General features: G+C 50.9%; 1 protein-coding gene across 1 annotated transcript in view; it reads left to right on the top strand.

Annotated features, from left to right (window-relative positions):
- The window catches only part of HEPHL1 (hephaestin like 1), a 76891-nt gene that overhangs the window by 47234 nt on the left and 16020 nt on the right, over positions 1-13637 (top strand). Inside the window, exon 13 of the mRNA XM_045019781.1 lies at positions 6521-6660. Coding sequence (XP_044875716.1) covers positions 6521-6660 — 140 coding nt within the window. The remainder of the gene's footprint in view (positions 1-6520; positions 6661-13637) is intronic.

The following is a 13637-nucleotide window of genomic DNA, read 5'->3' as shown; positions in this document are numbered from 1 at the left end:
CCCCGCCCACTGATTAAGGCTCAGCCAATTACCAGAGGCTTCGAGCTTTCAAACCTGCCTCCAACTGCCAGCCAGAGCACACAGTCCCTCAAACAAACAAACAAACAAACAGACTGACAAACACAAGCTCAGCACACAGCAAGTAACCCCCAAACACAAACAAACACACACTACAGACAGTCACTTACCCCACAGATGCACACTTCTTTCCTCTGGCTCCTCCCCCCCTAGACCGGAGTGAGCTCCCCCTTTTATACCAGATCAGCCCGTCCCGATTGCCTGTAGGTGCTCCAATCAATGTAGCTCTCTCCGGTACCTTCTAGAAAGTTCTTAATTGGCCCCAGGTGCCTTGATTAGCCTGGAGCAACTGCCATTTTGGTTCCCATGGTACTAGGGATTTGCTTAGCCTGGAGCTAACATACCTGCTCCTCAATACTTTCCTGTAGCCATCCGGCCTTGCTCCATCACAATAGATAAACACAGACCAGAGAGTGTAACAGTGGCATCTGGTGGCTAAATATATCATCACTTTGAATTTAATATTGTAATGCCTTATAAGGGTACGTCTACACTACGGGACTATTCCGAATTTGCATAAACCGGTTTTGTAAAACAGATTGTATAAAATCGAGTGCGCGCGGCCACACTAAACACATTAAATCGGTGGTGTGCGTCCACGGTCCGAGGCTAGCGTCGATTTCTGGAGCATTGCACTGTGGGTAGCTATTCCGTAGCTATCCCATAGTTCCCACAGCCTCCCCCGCCCCTTGGAATTTCTGGGTTGAGATCCCAGTGCCTGATGGGGCAAAAATCATTGTCGCGGGTGGTTCTGGGTAAATGTCGTCAGTCACTCCTTCCTCTGGGAAAGCAATGGCAGACAACCATTTTGCGGCTTTTTTCCCTGGATTGCCCTGGCAGATGTCATAGCATGGCAATGATGGAGCCTGTTTTGCCTTTTGTCACTGTCACCGTATGTGTACTAGATGCCGCTGACAGAGGCGATTCAGCAGCGCTACACGGAAGCATGCTTTTGCTTTTGCATGACAGCAGAGATGGTTATCAGCCGTACTGTACCATCTACCAATCCATAAATTGGTAAAAAGATGATCATGGTTACCAGTCCTTTTGCACTGCACCATCTGTTGCTGTCATAAGTGCCCCTGGCTGCTCTTAGCCAGGGGCGCAAAAGTCAAAATTGGGAATGACTCCCTGAGTCAATCCCTCCTTTTTGTTATCTAAAAATAGAATCAGTCCTGTCTAGAATTTGGGTAAGTGTACTAGAGAACCACTGTATCATAGAACCAGAGAGCACAGCTGCTCTGTGTCAGATCCAGCAGAAATTATGAGCTGTATGCTATTCACAGGGGGTGCTCCTGCAACAACCCCACCTGTTGATTCCGTTCTTCCCCCAGCCTTCCTGGGCTACCGTAGCATTGTCCCCCCCACTTGTGTGATGAAGTAATAAAGAATGCAGGAAGAAGACACAGTGACTTGTTAGTGAGAAATGAGTGGAAGGCAGCCTCCAGCTGCTATGATAGTCCAGACAGGACAGTAAGGAGTGTGGAGGAGAGGAGCCCAGCATCCCGCTGCTAGTCCAGGGGCAATTGAATCTTTTCTTTACACATGAAGGGTGGGGGCTGATGGAGCTCAGCCCCCTATTGCTATGATGACGATGGTTATCAGCCATACTGTACCATCTACCAGGAAATATTAGGACCAGGTGCCCTTGATTGACCTTACCGATGCTAGTCGGCATGGTTACCAGTCCTTTTGCACTGCCCCATGTGCCAATAGGCTGATGATGAGGACGGGTACCAGTCGTTTTGTACCATCAGCCACCCATGGCGGGGGGGGGCGGGGAGCAAGGATATTGGCGTTGAGTGCTGCAGCATCGCATCTATCTGCAGCATTCAGTAAAGATAGGGTAACATGTAAAAGAGTCAAGAGAGGATTGTTTTCCCTTTCACTTCTGGGGGTGGGTGGGGGGGTGCGTAGATTGCCGAGCTATGCCCTGACCCACCGCGGACACTGTGTTTGACCCTAGAAGCATTTGGAGCTCAGCCAAGAATGCAAATACTTTTCGGAGACTGCAGGAACTGTGGGATAGCTGGAGTCCTCCAGTCCATTTGATTCTTTGGCTTTCCGTTACGCTTGTCACGCAGCAGTGCGCTGAGCCCCTGCTATGGCGTCTGTCTGGAGATTTTTTAAAAATGATTTTGAATTTCGTCTTCTGTAACGGAGCGCTGATAGAACAGATTTGCCTGCCCTTACAGCGATCACATCCGCATGGTCCATGCGGGAGCTCTTTCTTTATTTTGATTTTTAACTGCATCGCCACCCGTGCTGATCGGAGCTCCACGCTGGGCAAACAGGAAATATTCAAAAGTTCGCGGGGCTTTTCCTGTCTACCTGGACACTGCATCCGAGTTCAGATTGCTGTCCAGAGCGGTCAGTGGTGCACTGTGGGATACCACCCGGAGGCCAATACCGTCGATCTGCGGCCACACTAACCCTAATCCGATATGGTAATACCGATATTAGCGCTACTCCTCTCGTTAGGAAGGAGTACAGAAACCGGTTTAAAGAGCCCTTTATACCGATATAAAGGGCCTCTCAGTGTGGACGGGTGTGGCGTTAAATCGGTTTTACGCTCCTAAAACCGGTTTAAACGCCTAGTGTAGACCAGGCTTAATCTCGGGATGGGACACAGCATTCAGATCCTTATCTGATAGCAAAGGGGTGGATCCAGGTTGTTGTTTCATCCCATTATAGGAACAGCACCATCGTGAACTCTAGTCATTGAGTAGCTATTTAAAAGAGAGGCTTTAGCTCAGCCAGAAGTTATGGGCTTGATGCAGGAGTTATTAGGTGATGTTCCAAGATCTGTGTTATGCAGAAAGTCAGACTAGATGATCTTCTGGCCTTAAAATCTATAAATCAAGTTTTTAAAATGTAAAGTATCTTTACGTTATTATTATTTATTGTAGTGGCTCACTAGTGGCTAGAAACCCCACTAGTGGCTAGAAACCCCACTGAAGCCCCACTGTGCCCTGAACTGAGCAAACACATGAGACAGTCACTGCCTTGAAGAGCTTACAGTCTAAGGCCCTGATCCTGCAACTGGCAATGTGCAGGCTGATCTCCATCTGGTGCTTCAGTGAAGTAATGTGATATAATGCAATAGAGTATTGAGCCTACAGCATTGGTACCACATTTAGCCACAGAGGATCAAATTTTCAAAAGAATTCTGCTCCCATTTTGGCACATACGTTTTCAAAGTGCTCAGCACCCAGCAGCTCCCATTAGCAGTAGGTGCTGATCACTTTGGAAAGTGTGGTCACTTCATTTATGCCTTAAGTGCTAAGTGCCAGGCTCTTTGAAAATCTGGCCCAAGATGACACAGTTGCATGCTCTGTTCTTATATACCCAAACAGATGGGACACAAGGAAGAGAGGCCTGAACAAAGAAATCCAACAACCCCAGGATAAATAAATGGGATTGAAGCACACACACTTTGCTGAGTCGATGCCTAAGAGACTTGCCCAAGATCACATAAGCAGTATAACTACACTTGTCTTTAGAGCCCTTTGCCAATTTGAGGGTTTTCTTTTACAGTCATGTATTCCTATTTGTTCAAATGGTTTTTCTCTCTCCTGTTTCTGTGTGAAAGACCCACTCGAAATGGGAAAACAGCTAAACTGACTGACAGTATGGGGAAAGAAACAGTGAAACTGACTCGGTCAACAAATTGAAAATTTAGAAAAGGTCATTCTTTCATTTCTTTCTGTTTTAGTAACCTTAGGAATTACAGTTCTTGTAACAATGGCAAGTCAGCAGGGTGATTATTAAATGGATGGTGTCCCTTTATATCTGTTTAGGGGGTGAGTTCTGGGCCTCTGTCATCAATGCTATTTTATAGGCAAGTGTTTCCTGGGTGCTCCACTTTGATGATGTGAATAAATAATTTACCTTTGCCTGGAGGAGTTTAAAGGTCTTATCCTGCAGACGCTTAAACACATGGGTAACTTTACTTACCGGAAGCACTGCCTCTGAGTTCAGTGGGACTGCTCAGATGAATAAAGTTGCATACCCTTAATGTATGCAGGATCAGACACGACATTAAGAATCACACACAGTCAAGATGGAGTCAGAATAGCGTTTACTTGTATAGAAAGTAATTTTACTTTATCACCTACATAGAAATCAGGTACCATAAAAGTAAACCAGCTTTTCAAACCAAAGTGAGTTATCTTTTTTGTTCACAGGGTTGTTGTAGCTGTATTGGTCCCATGATATGAGAGAGACAAGGTGGGTCAGATAATATCTTTTACTGGTCCACCCACCTTGTCTTTTCTTTTTTTTCTTATATTTAGGGTTGAGAAAAGTATTTACCTTTTCCACAAACTTTTTTTTTAAATTCTTTTAAAGCTGGTTTTGCCAGCAATAAGTATTTTGCTTTCCCCAGTTCTTTATACTCTTGGACAGATAAGTTAGTTTGCCACAGGACTAGAACTACCAAGTACTAGAATTCAGGCAAATCTGATTATTGTACTGGCTCATTTGAGGCCTGATTCAGTTACCATTATAGTTAATGGAAGGACTCCTGTTGACATTAGGTGGCTTTGAATTAGGCCCTTAGCTCAATCCTGCAAGATTCTGAGCACTCTCAACTCCCAGTTAAGTCAGAGTCACTCAGCCACTGCTAGGAACAAGACCTTATTGAAGGTAAAGTAGCTCAGGTCTGTCTATTGGAAAATCCACCCCTGGTTACAGCACAGTAGCCCCCCACCTAGTTAAAACACAGTATGGGTTTCCAGTATAGCCACAGCCAAACCATTTTTTTAACTGTTCTCCTGAATTCTGCTGCTATAGGGAAACTTGGACTCTGCAAAGAATTTCAGAGGCATCTATGTCCAAGCCTCCAAAGAACTTCCAAGCCTCCAAAGAACATAAAAGGGAGTTTGAACCTGGCAACTTCAAAAAGACAAACAACTTCAGAAATATGTGCCAGTCTGGCAAAATGTACCCAGTTAAAAAAAAATGAGGAGTACAAGAAAGATAGATTTATTGAGGACCATTTGCAGTATGTTATGTAACAGTGTGGAAGAATCCCAGAAAGAGTCACTTTCTCCTAACAAGGAACGTGATTAAAACAATGTCAGCTCCACCCTTGGCAAAGGATTGCTCTTGTACGTCCATGCAAAGTACAAAAGTTGGCACATGTTCTACTTTCATTTTGCAAAAGCATGCTGTGAGCCAACTTAGAGACTCCCTTCCCAGAGCGCCTCTTGAAGGTGACACTGCAATGAAAGGCCACTGCTCCTGTAAGAGAGTGGAAACAATCTCCCGTTTGTTTGTTTTTGAGTGCCCCCTACTGACCAATCCACCCTTTTTCTAGTATTTGGTCCAAGATGCTGGGGTTGGGGAGCGGGAGAAGCAGTGTGATTATGTAAACCTGGAGTAGGAGGACTGGATAATTGGAGAAGCTTGTGTATACTGGCATTATGGTCAGAGCCAGAAATGTGTAACATATAGTAAAAGCATCAGTGGCTAGTGCAGGGATGGGCAAACTACAGCCTGCAGGCCGAGCCGTTTTAAACCGGCCCATGAGCTCCTGCTGGGGAGCCAGGTCGGGGCCACACCACGCTGCTCGGCCCTGCAGGGCTGGGCACCGGATCGGGGGCCGCACCACGTGGCTCCCGGAAGCCACGGCATGGCTCCGCTCCGAGGGTTGGAGGCCTCTCCACGCCTAGGAGCCAGAGAAAGGACATGCCGCTGCTTCCGGGAGCCGCTTTAGGTAAGTGCCGCTTGGAGCCGACACCCCTGAGCCTCTCCCCATGCCCCAACCCTCTGCCCCAGCCTTGATCCCCCTCCTGCTCTCCAAACCCCTCAATCCCAGCATGGAGCATCTTCCTGTACCCCAAACCTCTCAGCCCCACGCCAGAGCCTGCACCCCCAGCCGGAACCTTCACCCCTTCCCGCACCCCTGCCCCAACCCTGATCCCCCTCCAAACCCCTCGGTTGCAGCCCAGAGCACCCTTTTCTACCCCAAACTCCTCATCCCCAGCCCCACCCCAGAGCCCACACCCCCAACCAGAGCCCTCACTCCCTCCCACACCCCAACCCCAATTTTGTGAGCATTCATGGTCCACCATAAAATTTCTATTCCCCGATGTGGCCCTCAGACCAAAAAGTTTGCCCACTCCTGGGCTGGTGTGCATCACTGCCCTCTTCTGGATGGAATCAGAACTGCTCATTGTGTGTGTCAGGCTCCAATATTGGTTTAGGTAAAACTATTGCCGTAAAAAGCTCTGAGTTATCACCTTGCTGGTGCTATTAAGCCCAAATGGTCACAGTGATGAATATGAAGGTATTCATCGATTTGTCACATGTAAGACATAAAAGCCTTAAACTGAATGCTAAAGAGGTGTTCTCCAGCAAGTAATAAAGCAAATATTTCATCAGCACTTTAGATAGTTAAATAGTTTGCACTTTTAACTTCTGTCTTTTTAATTTGCAGTTACGGGAAAATTTTTGTAAGCCCAGGTGAAGATCGGATTGGTTCAAAATACAAGAAGGTGGTTTACAGAGAGTACACAAACGGAGAATTTACAGAGCACAAAGTGAGATCAGCACAGGAGGAACACTTAGCAATCCTAGGCGAGTAGCTCTTATAACTCACAGAGTATATCAAATGTAAGAAAGCATCTCTTCCCAAAACCAAACAGGTTGTGTGGCAAAGTACCTTCTTCTCCTCAGCAGGCTCAGTCCTTTTTAGCCTTGGAGAAACAGGCTTGGGCAAAGCAAACCCTTTTAGGTAGCACAGGGTCTGGCTTATCCTTCCCTCAGTCAGACCCTTGTGCTTGTTTTCTCCCCTTCTGGGGACAGAGCACAGCCTTCCTTGCTGGAAGGGTTCAGAGCCCTACTGCACCTAACTTGCTGGCAGGTTCCCTGCTTCTCTCACTCTCCCCCCTGCTTCCACGCCAGGGAGGGTTTAAAAGGTCTCCTGCAGTTGGAGCCAGCTGGACCTAATTAGTTCCCTGATAACCCCTTTTCCAGCTGAACCTTATTTCCCCCTGGTTCTCTCTCCTCAGTGGATTGGGAGAGGCCTCTTAACCTCCTGGGACTAATTACTATCCCTCCCTTGGTAGGCATTTGTCCTGGGTTTGCCACAGTTGTGTCAGTTTTGTTGTAGAAGGAAACAATGAACACTTGGATCGGTCCCAGATTTTTCGGTGGTTTTACATATATTTTAATCAGTGATTGTAAAGACAGGTATTTCCAAACAGGAAGTAATTTGTTGGAAGTATATAGCACATATAAGAGTGCCAGGTTTAAGATTTACCTACCCCTTTAAAGACTGAAGATCTGCTGAACAGGTCAGTGGGAACAGCTCTGGGGAGCAGGGTGTGGTTGCAGCAACAGAGTATGATATGCTCCGAATTTGGGCTCAGCCACAATTTGGGCATGTATAAATTGTGTGTGTTTGTTTTTTGGGTGCTAAGTTTAATAAAATTATCCCAGGGCCTGTCCCTGGTAACAAGTACATCCAGCTAGGATGGACAAACACAGACATTGCTTCTTCGAGTGCTTGCTCATATCGATTCCAATTAAGTGTGCGCGCACCTCGTGCACATTTGTCGGAAGATTTTTACCCTAGCAACACTCGGTGGGTCGGCTGGGTCGCCCCTTGGAGTGGCACCGTTATGGCGCTAGATATATACCCTTGCCGACCCAATGGCCCCTCAGTTCCTTCTTACCGCCCATATCGGTCGTTGGAACAGTGGAGCGCGGCTTAACTGATCTCCTCTTCACTAGCCTACTCGTAGTTCTTTACTAATAGTTGTGTATATAGTTCCAGTTTTAGTTAGTTTTAGTCGTTTGTATATGTAGTTAGTGTATATAGTTGCGGGGGGATCGGGGATTAGCCCCTTCCCCCCACCCCCACCGGGTCACCGGGATTCAAACCGTGCTCGGCGTGCCAAAAGCCGATGCCAACGGGAGATCCCCATGACTCCTGCCTTAAGTGCCTTGGGGAATCCCATCTCCCAGACAAGTGCCGGATCTGTAAGGCCTTTAAGCCAAGGACGAAGAAGGAGCGGGACTTTCGTCTCAAACAGCTCCTGATGGGGGCAGCTCTTAGTCCAATGCCCTCGCACCGAGCGCTGAACAGTCTACATCAGGGAGAAGCGCTCTTTCGGCTCCGGATCGCCCCGGTACCGCAAAGGCCCGCCGGCACCGACCGTCGCTGGCACCGATGTCGGCTCGGCACCGCTCCCTGTCCCCGCGGGTCAGGAGGCATCATAAGGCTCCCGCTACTTCGGTGCCGTCCGCACCACAGTCGGAGCACCCGCCTAAGTCGGATCGCCCGGCACCGACACCTGCTGCGGCACCGCTAGCTTCGGCACCGTTGATTCCGATCCTGCAAGGGCCGTCGAATCCGGTGCCTGAAAGCTCCCCGGCTCATGCTGTGGTCGAGCTCACTATCCCGTCTACCCCGGAGACCTTTTCCACAGCGAGGAATTTAATTGCAATGACGGAGACCGCACTGCCTCAACCTCCGGCACCGCTGGTGTGGGTCATTCAGTCTATTGGCAAGCCTGCCCTGCTGAGGCCGCCCTCCGTTGGCACCGCTGAGAGGCACCGATCGAGATCTCGGTCCCGTCGCCGATCCCGGTCCCGACGCCGCTTGCAGTCCCGGCACCGCTCTCCATTGCAGTACCGGTCGCACTCGCGGCACCGCTCAGCACCCCGTTCGCCTGCCCGGTACTCCCGGTACCGATCCAGCTCCCGGCACTGCTCCCGGCACCGCGCATCTCGCAGCCATTCCAGGCGAAGAGCTTCGAGATCCCGGTCGACCTCCCGGCACCAATACAGTCGTAGGTCCCGGTCTAGTTCCCGGTACCGTTACAGCTCCCGGTACCGCTCTCCGGTGCCATCCCGAGAAAGACATGGCTCCTTCTCAGGGTTTCTCAGCATCTCCTTGGCCATCGAGACATACCTCGGTATCATCTCATGCTGGCAGCGCTTCCTATGCACAGGACCATGACTCGGACATGCCCAGCCGCGTGTTCCAGGAGAGCCAAGGCCACGAGCAAGGCCCCCATCAGTGGTCATTCTGGACACCTTGGGCATACCACCAAGCCCAAGGTGCTCCCCCAGATGCACCACGATCCGTGCCAATGGAACACCGGGTGCCAGAGGCGACTGTAAGCCGCCCCCACCCCATGGGTACGGATGAGGCTTCCGTTCCACTGGCAGACACCCAGGCCCCACCTGAGCCTGACACCACCCAAGAACAAGAGCCCCCGCAGGACCCTTTTGTCCCTGGCCTCTCTTCTTCCTCCTCTCCAGATGAGGCGGTGGCGGGGACATCCTCCTCTGGCCCTCCCCCAATTGACCTGAGGGCTCATCAGGACCTTCTGAGACGGGTGGCTCGAACATGAATCTTCAGGTGGAGGAGGTCCCGGAAATAGAGGACCCAGTCGTGGACATTTCATCAGCTGACACCCCCACAAGAGTGGCCCTGCCTTTTATTCGTACTATTCAGGCGAACGCCAATACCATCTGGCAATCCCCAGCCTCTATCCCGCCCACAGCCAGGGGAGTAGAGCAGAAGTACATGGTACCTCTAAAGGGTATGAGTATCTGTACATGCACCCTCCTCCCTGCTCCCTAGTCGTACAATCAGTTAACAAAAGGGAGCGCCATGGCCAGCAAGCTCCTGCTCCAAAGTCCAAGGAGGCTAGGCGCATGGACTTATTGGGCTGCGAAGTATACTCTGCTGGAGGCCTCCAACTTAGGGTGGCAAACCAGCAAGCCCTATTCAGTTGCTACAACTACAACACCTGGGCGGCCATGGGGAAATTCATGGAACTAGTCCCCCAAGACTCATGCCAGGAGTTTGCAGCCCTCTTGGAGGAAGGAAAGAAGGTGGCGAGAACCACTCTCCAAGCCTCACTGGACGCAGCCGACTCCGCAGCGAGGACTCTGGCTTCAGGAGTGGCCATGAGGAGAATATCATGGCTTCAGGTGTCAGGCCTTCCACCTGAGTTACAGCAAACTCTACAAGACTTGCCCTTTGAAGGCCAAGGGCTATTTTCCGAAAAGACTGACCCTAGGCTGCAAAGCCTAAAGGACAACAGGGTAATCATGCGCTCGCTAGGAATGCACACCCCGGTGACCCAGCGCAGGTCCTTCCATCCTCAGCCTCACCGCACTTACCCCCCGCCTAGGCCGCGACAGGACTTCGGCAGAAGGCGCGGCCAGGGGAATCGCAGGAGGCAGTCTGGGCCCCAAGGGAGTCAAAATCAGGGCCCCCGCAAACCACCTGCGGGACCCAAACCCAACTTTTTAAGAGAAGCCCGAGGACGGCGCACCAGTTGTTTCCCAGGATCCTTTTCCACCCTTCTACAACTATCTCTCCCATTTCCCCCCTGCGTGGTCCCAGCTAACATCGGATCATTGGGTCCTACGCATGGTGTAATTGGGATACCACCTTCAGTTTGTTTCACCCCCACCTTCCCACCCCCCCTCCTCGTCCCTCTTCAGGGACCCCTCTCACGAGCAATTCCTCTTACAAGAGGTACGGACTCTCCTCACCATGGGAGCTATAGAGGAGGTACCGAAAGACTTCAGGGGCAAGGGGTTTTATTCCCGCTACTTCCTAATCCCCAAGGCAAAGGGAAGTCTAAGACCGATTCTAGACCTGCGAGGACTCAACAAGTTCATGATAAAGTTGAAGTTCCGCATGGTATCCCTGGGGACCATTATCCCGTCATTGGATTCTGGAAACTGGTATGCCACCCTCGATATGAAGGACGCGTATTTCCACATCACAATTTACCCACCACACAGACGGTACCTCCATTTTGTAGTCAACCATCGATATTTTCAATTTACGGTCCTTCCATTCGGCCTTTCTACGACCCCACGAGTATTCACAAAATGCATGGCTGTAGTCGCCGCCTCCCTCCGTCGTCGTCGAGTGCACATCTTCCCGTATCTCGACGATTGGCTCATTCGAGGGACCTCCGAGACGCAAGTGAGCCGTCATGTGGGCATCATCAAGATCTCTTCAGGCGACTAGGCCTGACGATCAATATAGAGAAGTCCACTCTGGTTCCCACACAAAGAATAGACTTCATTGGGGCAATCCTGGACTCCAATCTCGCCAGAGCCTGCCTACCACAGCCTCGGTTTCAGGCGATGGTAACGATGGCCTCCAAAAACATCAGGCGATGGCCTTCAAAACTTCCCAACAACCTCAGCTTGCATTTGTCTCGGCCTCCTAGGCCACATGGCTGCCTACACCTTCGTGACCAAACACGCCAGACTACGCCTCGTCCCCTGCAAACTTGGCTCACCTCGGTATATCGGCCGGGCCGAGACAGCCTGGACACGATCCTCACGATTCCCACGAGCATCCTAGGCTCCCTGGACTGGTGGCTGACTCCCATCCTGGTCTGTGCAGGGATGCCATTCCACCCACCTCAACCTTCGATGGCCCTAACCAAGGACGCATCATCTCTGGGTTGGGGTGCCCACCTCGAAGGTCTCTGCACTCAAGGCCTTTGGTCTGTTCAGGAACTAACCTTACACATCAATGTGCGGGAGCTGAGGGCGGTTCACCTCGCGTGCCAGGTGTTTCGAGAGCGTCTCCAAGGCCGTTGTGTCTCAGTGTTCATGGACAACACAAAGGCCATGTTTTACATAAACAGGCAGGGCGGAGCATGCTCCTCCCTCCTTTGTCAGGAAGCCATTCAGCTCTGGGGCTTTTGCATAGCCCACTCGATCGATCTGGTAGCGTCCTTTCTCCCAGGAGTTCAGAACACCCTGGCGGATCACCTCAGCAGATCCTTCCTGTCTCACGAGTGGTCGATTCGTCGGGACGTCATCCATTCTGTTTTCCGGAAGTGGGGCTTTCCCCACATAGACCTCTTTGCCTCTCACGAGAATCAGAAGTGCCACGTGTTCTGCTCCCTCCAGGGGCACTCCCCGGGCTCCCTCTCAGACACATTCCTGATACCGTGGATGAACCATCTACTCTACGCCTTTCCACCGTTCCCGCTGGTCCACAGGGTCCTGCTCAAGCTCCGCAGAGATAGGGCCCACCTGATCATGATCGCTCCAGCGTGGCCGAGGCAGCACTGGTACACCTTGTTGTTCGACCTGTCGGTGGCCAACCCAATTCCCCTACCACTCTGCCCGGATCTCATAACTCAGGACTACGGCAGACTTCACCACCCAGACCTACAGTATCTTCACCTCACAGCATGGTTGCTGCGTGGTTAAGCCAGTCCGAGTTACGTTGCTCTGCCTCAGTACAACACATACTCCTGGGTAGTAAGAAACCTTCCACTAGGTTGACATATCTGGCCAAGTGGAAGCGTTTCTCCTGCTGGTGCGCTCAGCATAACGCTGTTCCCACCCAGGTAATAGTTCCTACTGTCTTGGACTACCTCTGGTCCCTGAAACAACACTCCTAGCGGTTTCTTCAATAAAGGTGCATTTGGCGGCCATCTCTGCCTTCCACCCAGGGGAGAGTGGCCGTTCGGTCTTCTCTCACCCCATGGTTTCAAGGTTCCTCAAGGGCTTGGAACGTTTGTACCCACAGGTTCCGACGCCCCGCCCCAACTTGGGACCTCAATCTAGTTTTAGCCAAGCTTATGGGTGCGCCCTTTGAGCCACTAGCCACCTGCTCGTTGCTGTACCTGTCCTGGAAGACAGCATTCCTCATAGCCATTACATCGGCAAGACGAGTCTCCGAACTTCGGGCCCTCACTTTGGACCTCCCATATACAGTGTTTCACAAGGACAAGGTACAGCTGTGACAACACCCGCCCTTTCTCCCTAAAGTGGTATTGGCCTTCCATATCAATCAAGACATCTTCCTTCCGGTCTTCTTCCCAAAGCCGCACTCATCGCGCTGGGAACAGCAGCTGCACTCCCTAGATGTCCGTAGGGCTCTCGCCTTTTATATTGATCAAACAAAGCCCTTTTGGAAGACGTCCCAACTCTTCGTTGCGGTGGCAGAACGAATGAAGGGCCTACCTGTCTCCTCCCAGAGGATTTCATCTTGGGTGACGTCGTGCATCCGTACCTGCTACGACTTGGCTCACGTTCCAATGAGCCACCTTACCGCCCACTCTACTAGGGCTCAAGCTTCATCTGCCGCCTTCCTGGCTCATGTACCCATCCAGGAGATATGTCGTGCAGCTACCTGGTCCTCAGTTCACACCTTTGCGTCACATTACGCATTGGTACTACAGTCCAGGGATGATGCGGCATTTGACTCAGCAGTTCTACATTCTGCGACATCTCACTCCGACCCCACCGCCTAGGTAAGGCTTGGGAGTCACCTAATTGGAATGGATATGAGCAAGCACTTGAAGAAGAAAAAACGGTTACTCACCTTTGTAACTGTTGCTCTTCGAGATGTGTTGCTCATATCCATTCCAAACCTGCCCTCCTTCCCCTCTGTTGGAGTAGCCGGCAAGAAGGAACTGAGGGGCCATTGGGTCGGCAGGGGTATATATCTAGCGCCATAACAGTGCTACTCCCAGGGGCGACCCAGCAGACCCACCGAGTGTTGCTAGGGTAAAAATCTTCCGACGAGCGTGCACGCGGCGTGCGCA

This window comes from Mauremys mutica, chromosome 1 (genome assembly GCF_020497125.1).
Source record: "Mauremys mutica isolate MM-2020 ecotype Southern chromosome 1, ASM2049712v1, whole genome shotgun sequence".
In the NCBI taxonomy this organism is placed as follows: Eukaryota; Metazoa; Chordata; order Testudines; family Geoemydidae; genus Mauremys; species Mauremys mutica.
Note: the sequence above shows the minus strand (reverse complement) of the source record. Positions and strands in the feature narration are given on the sequence as shown.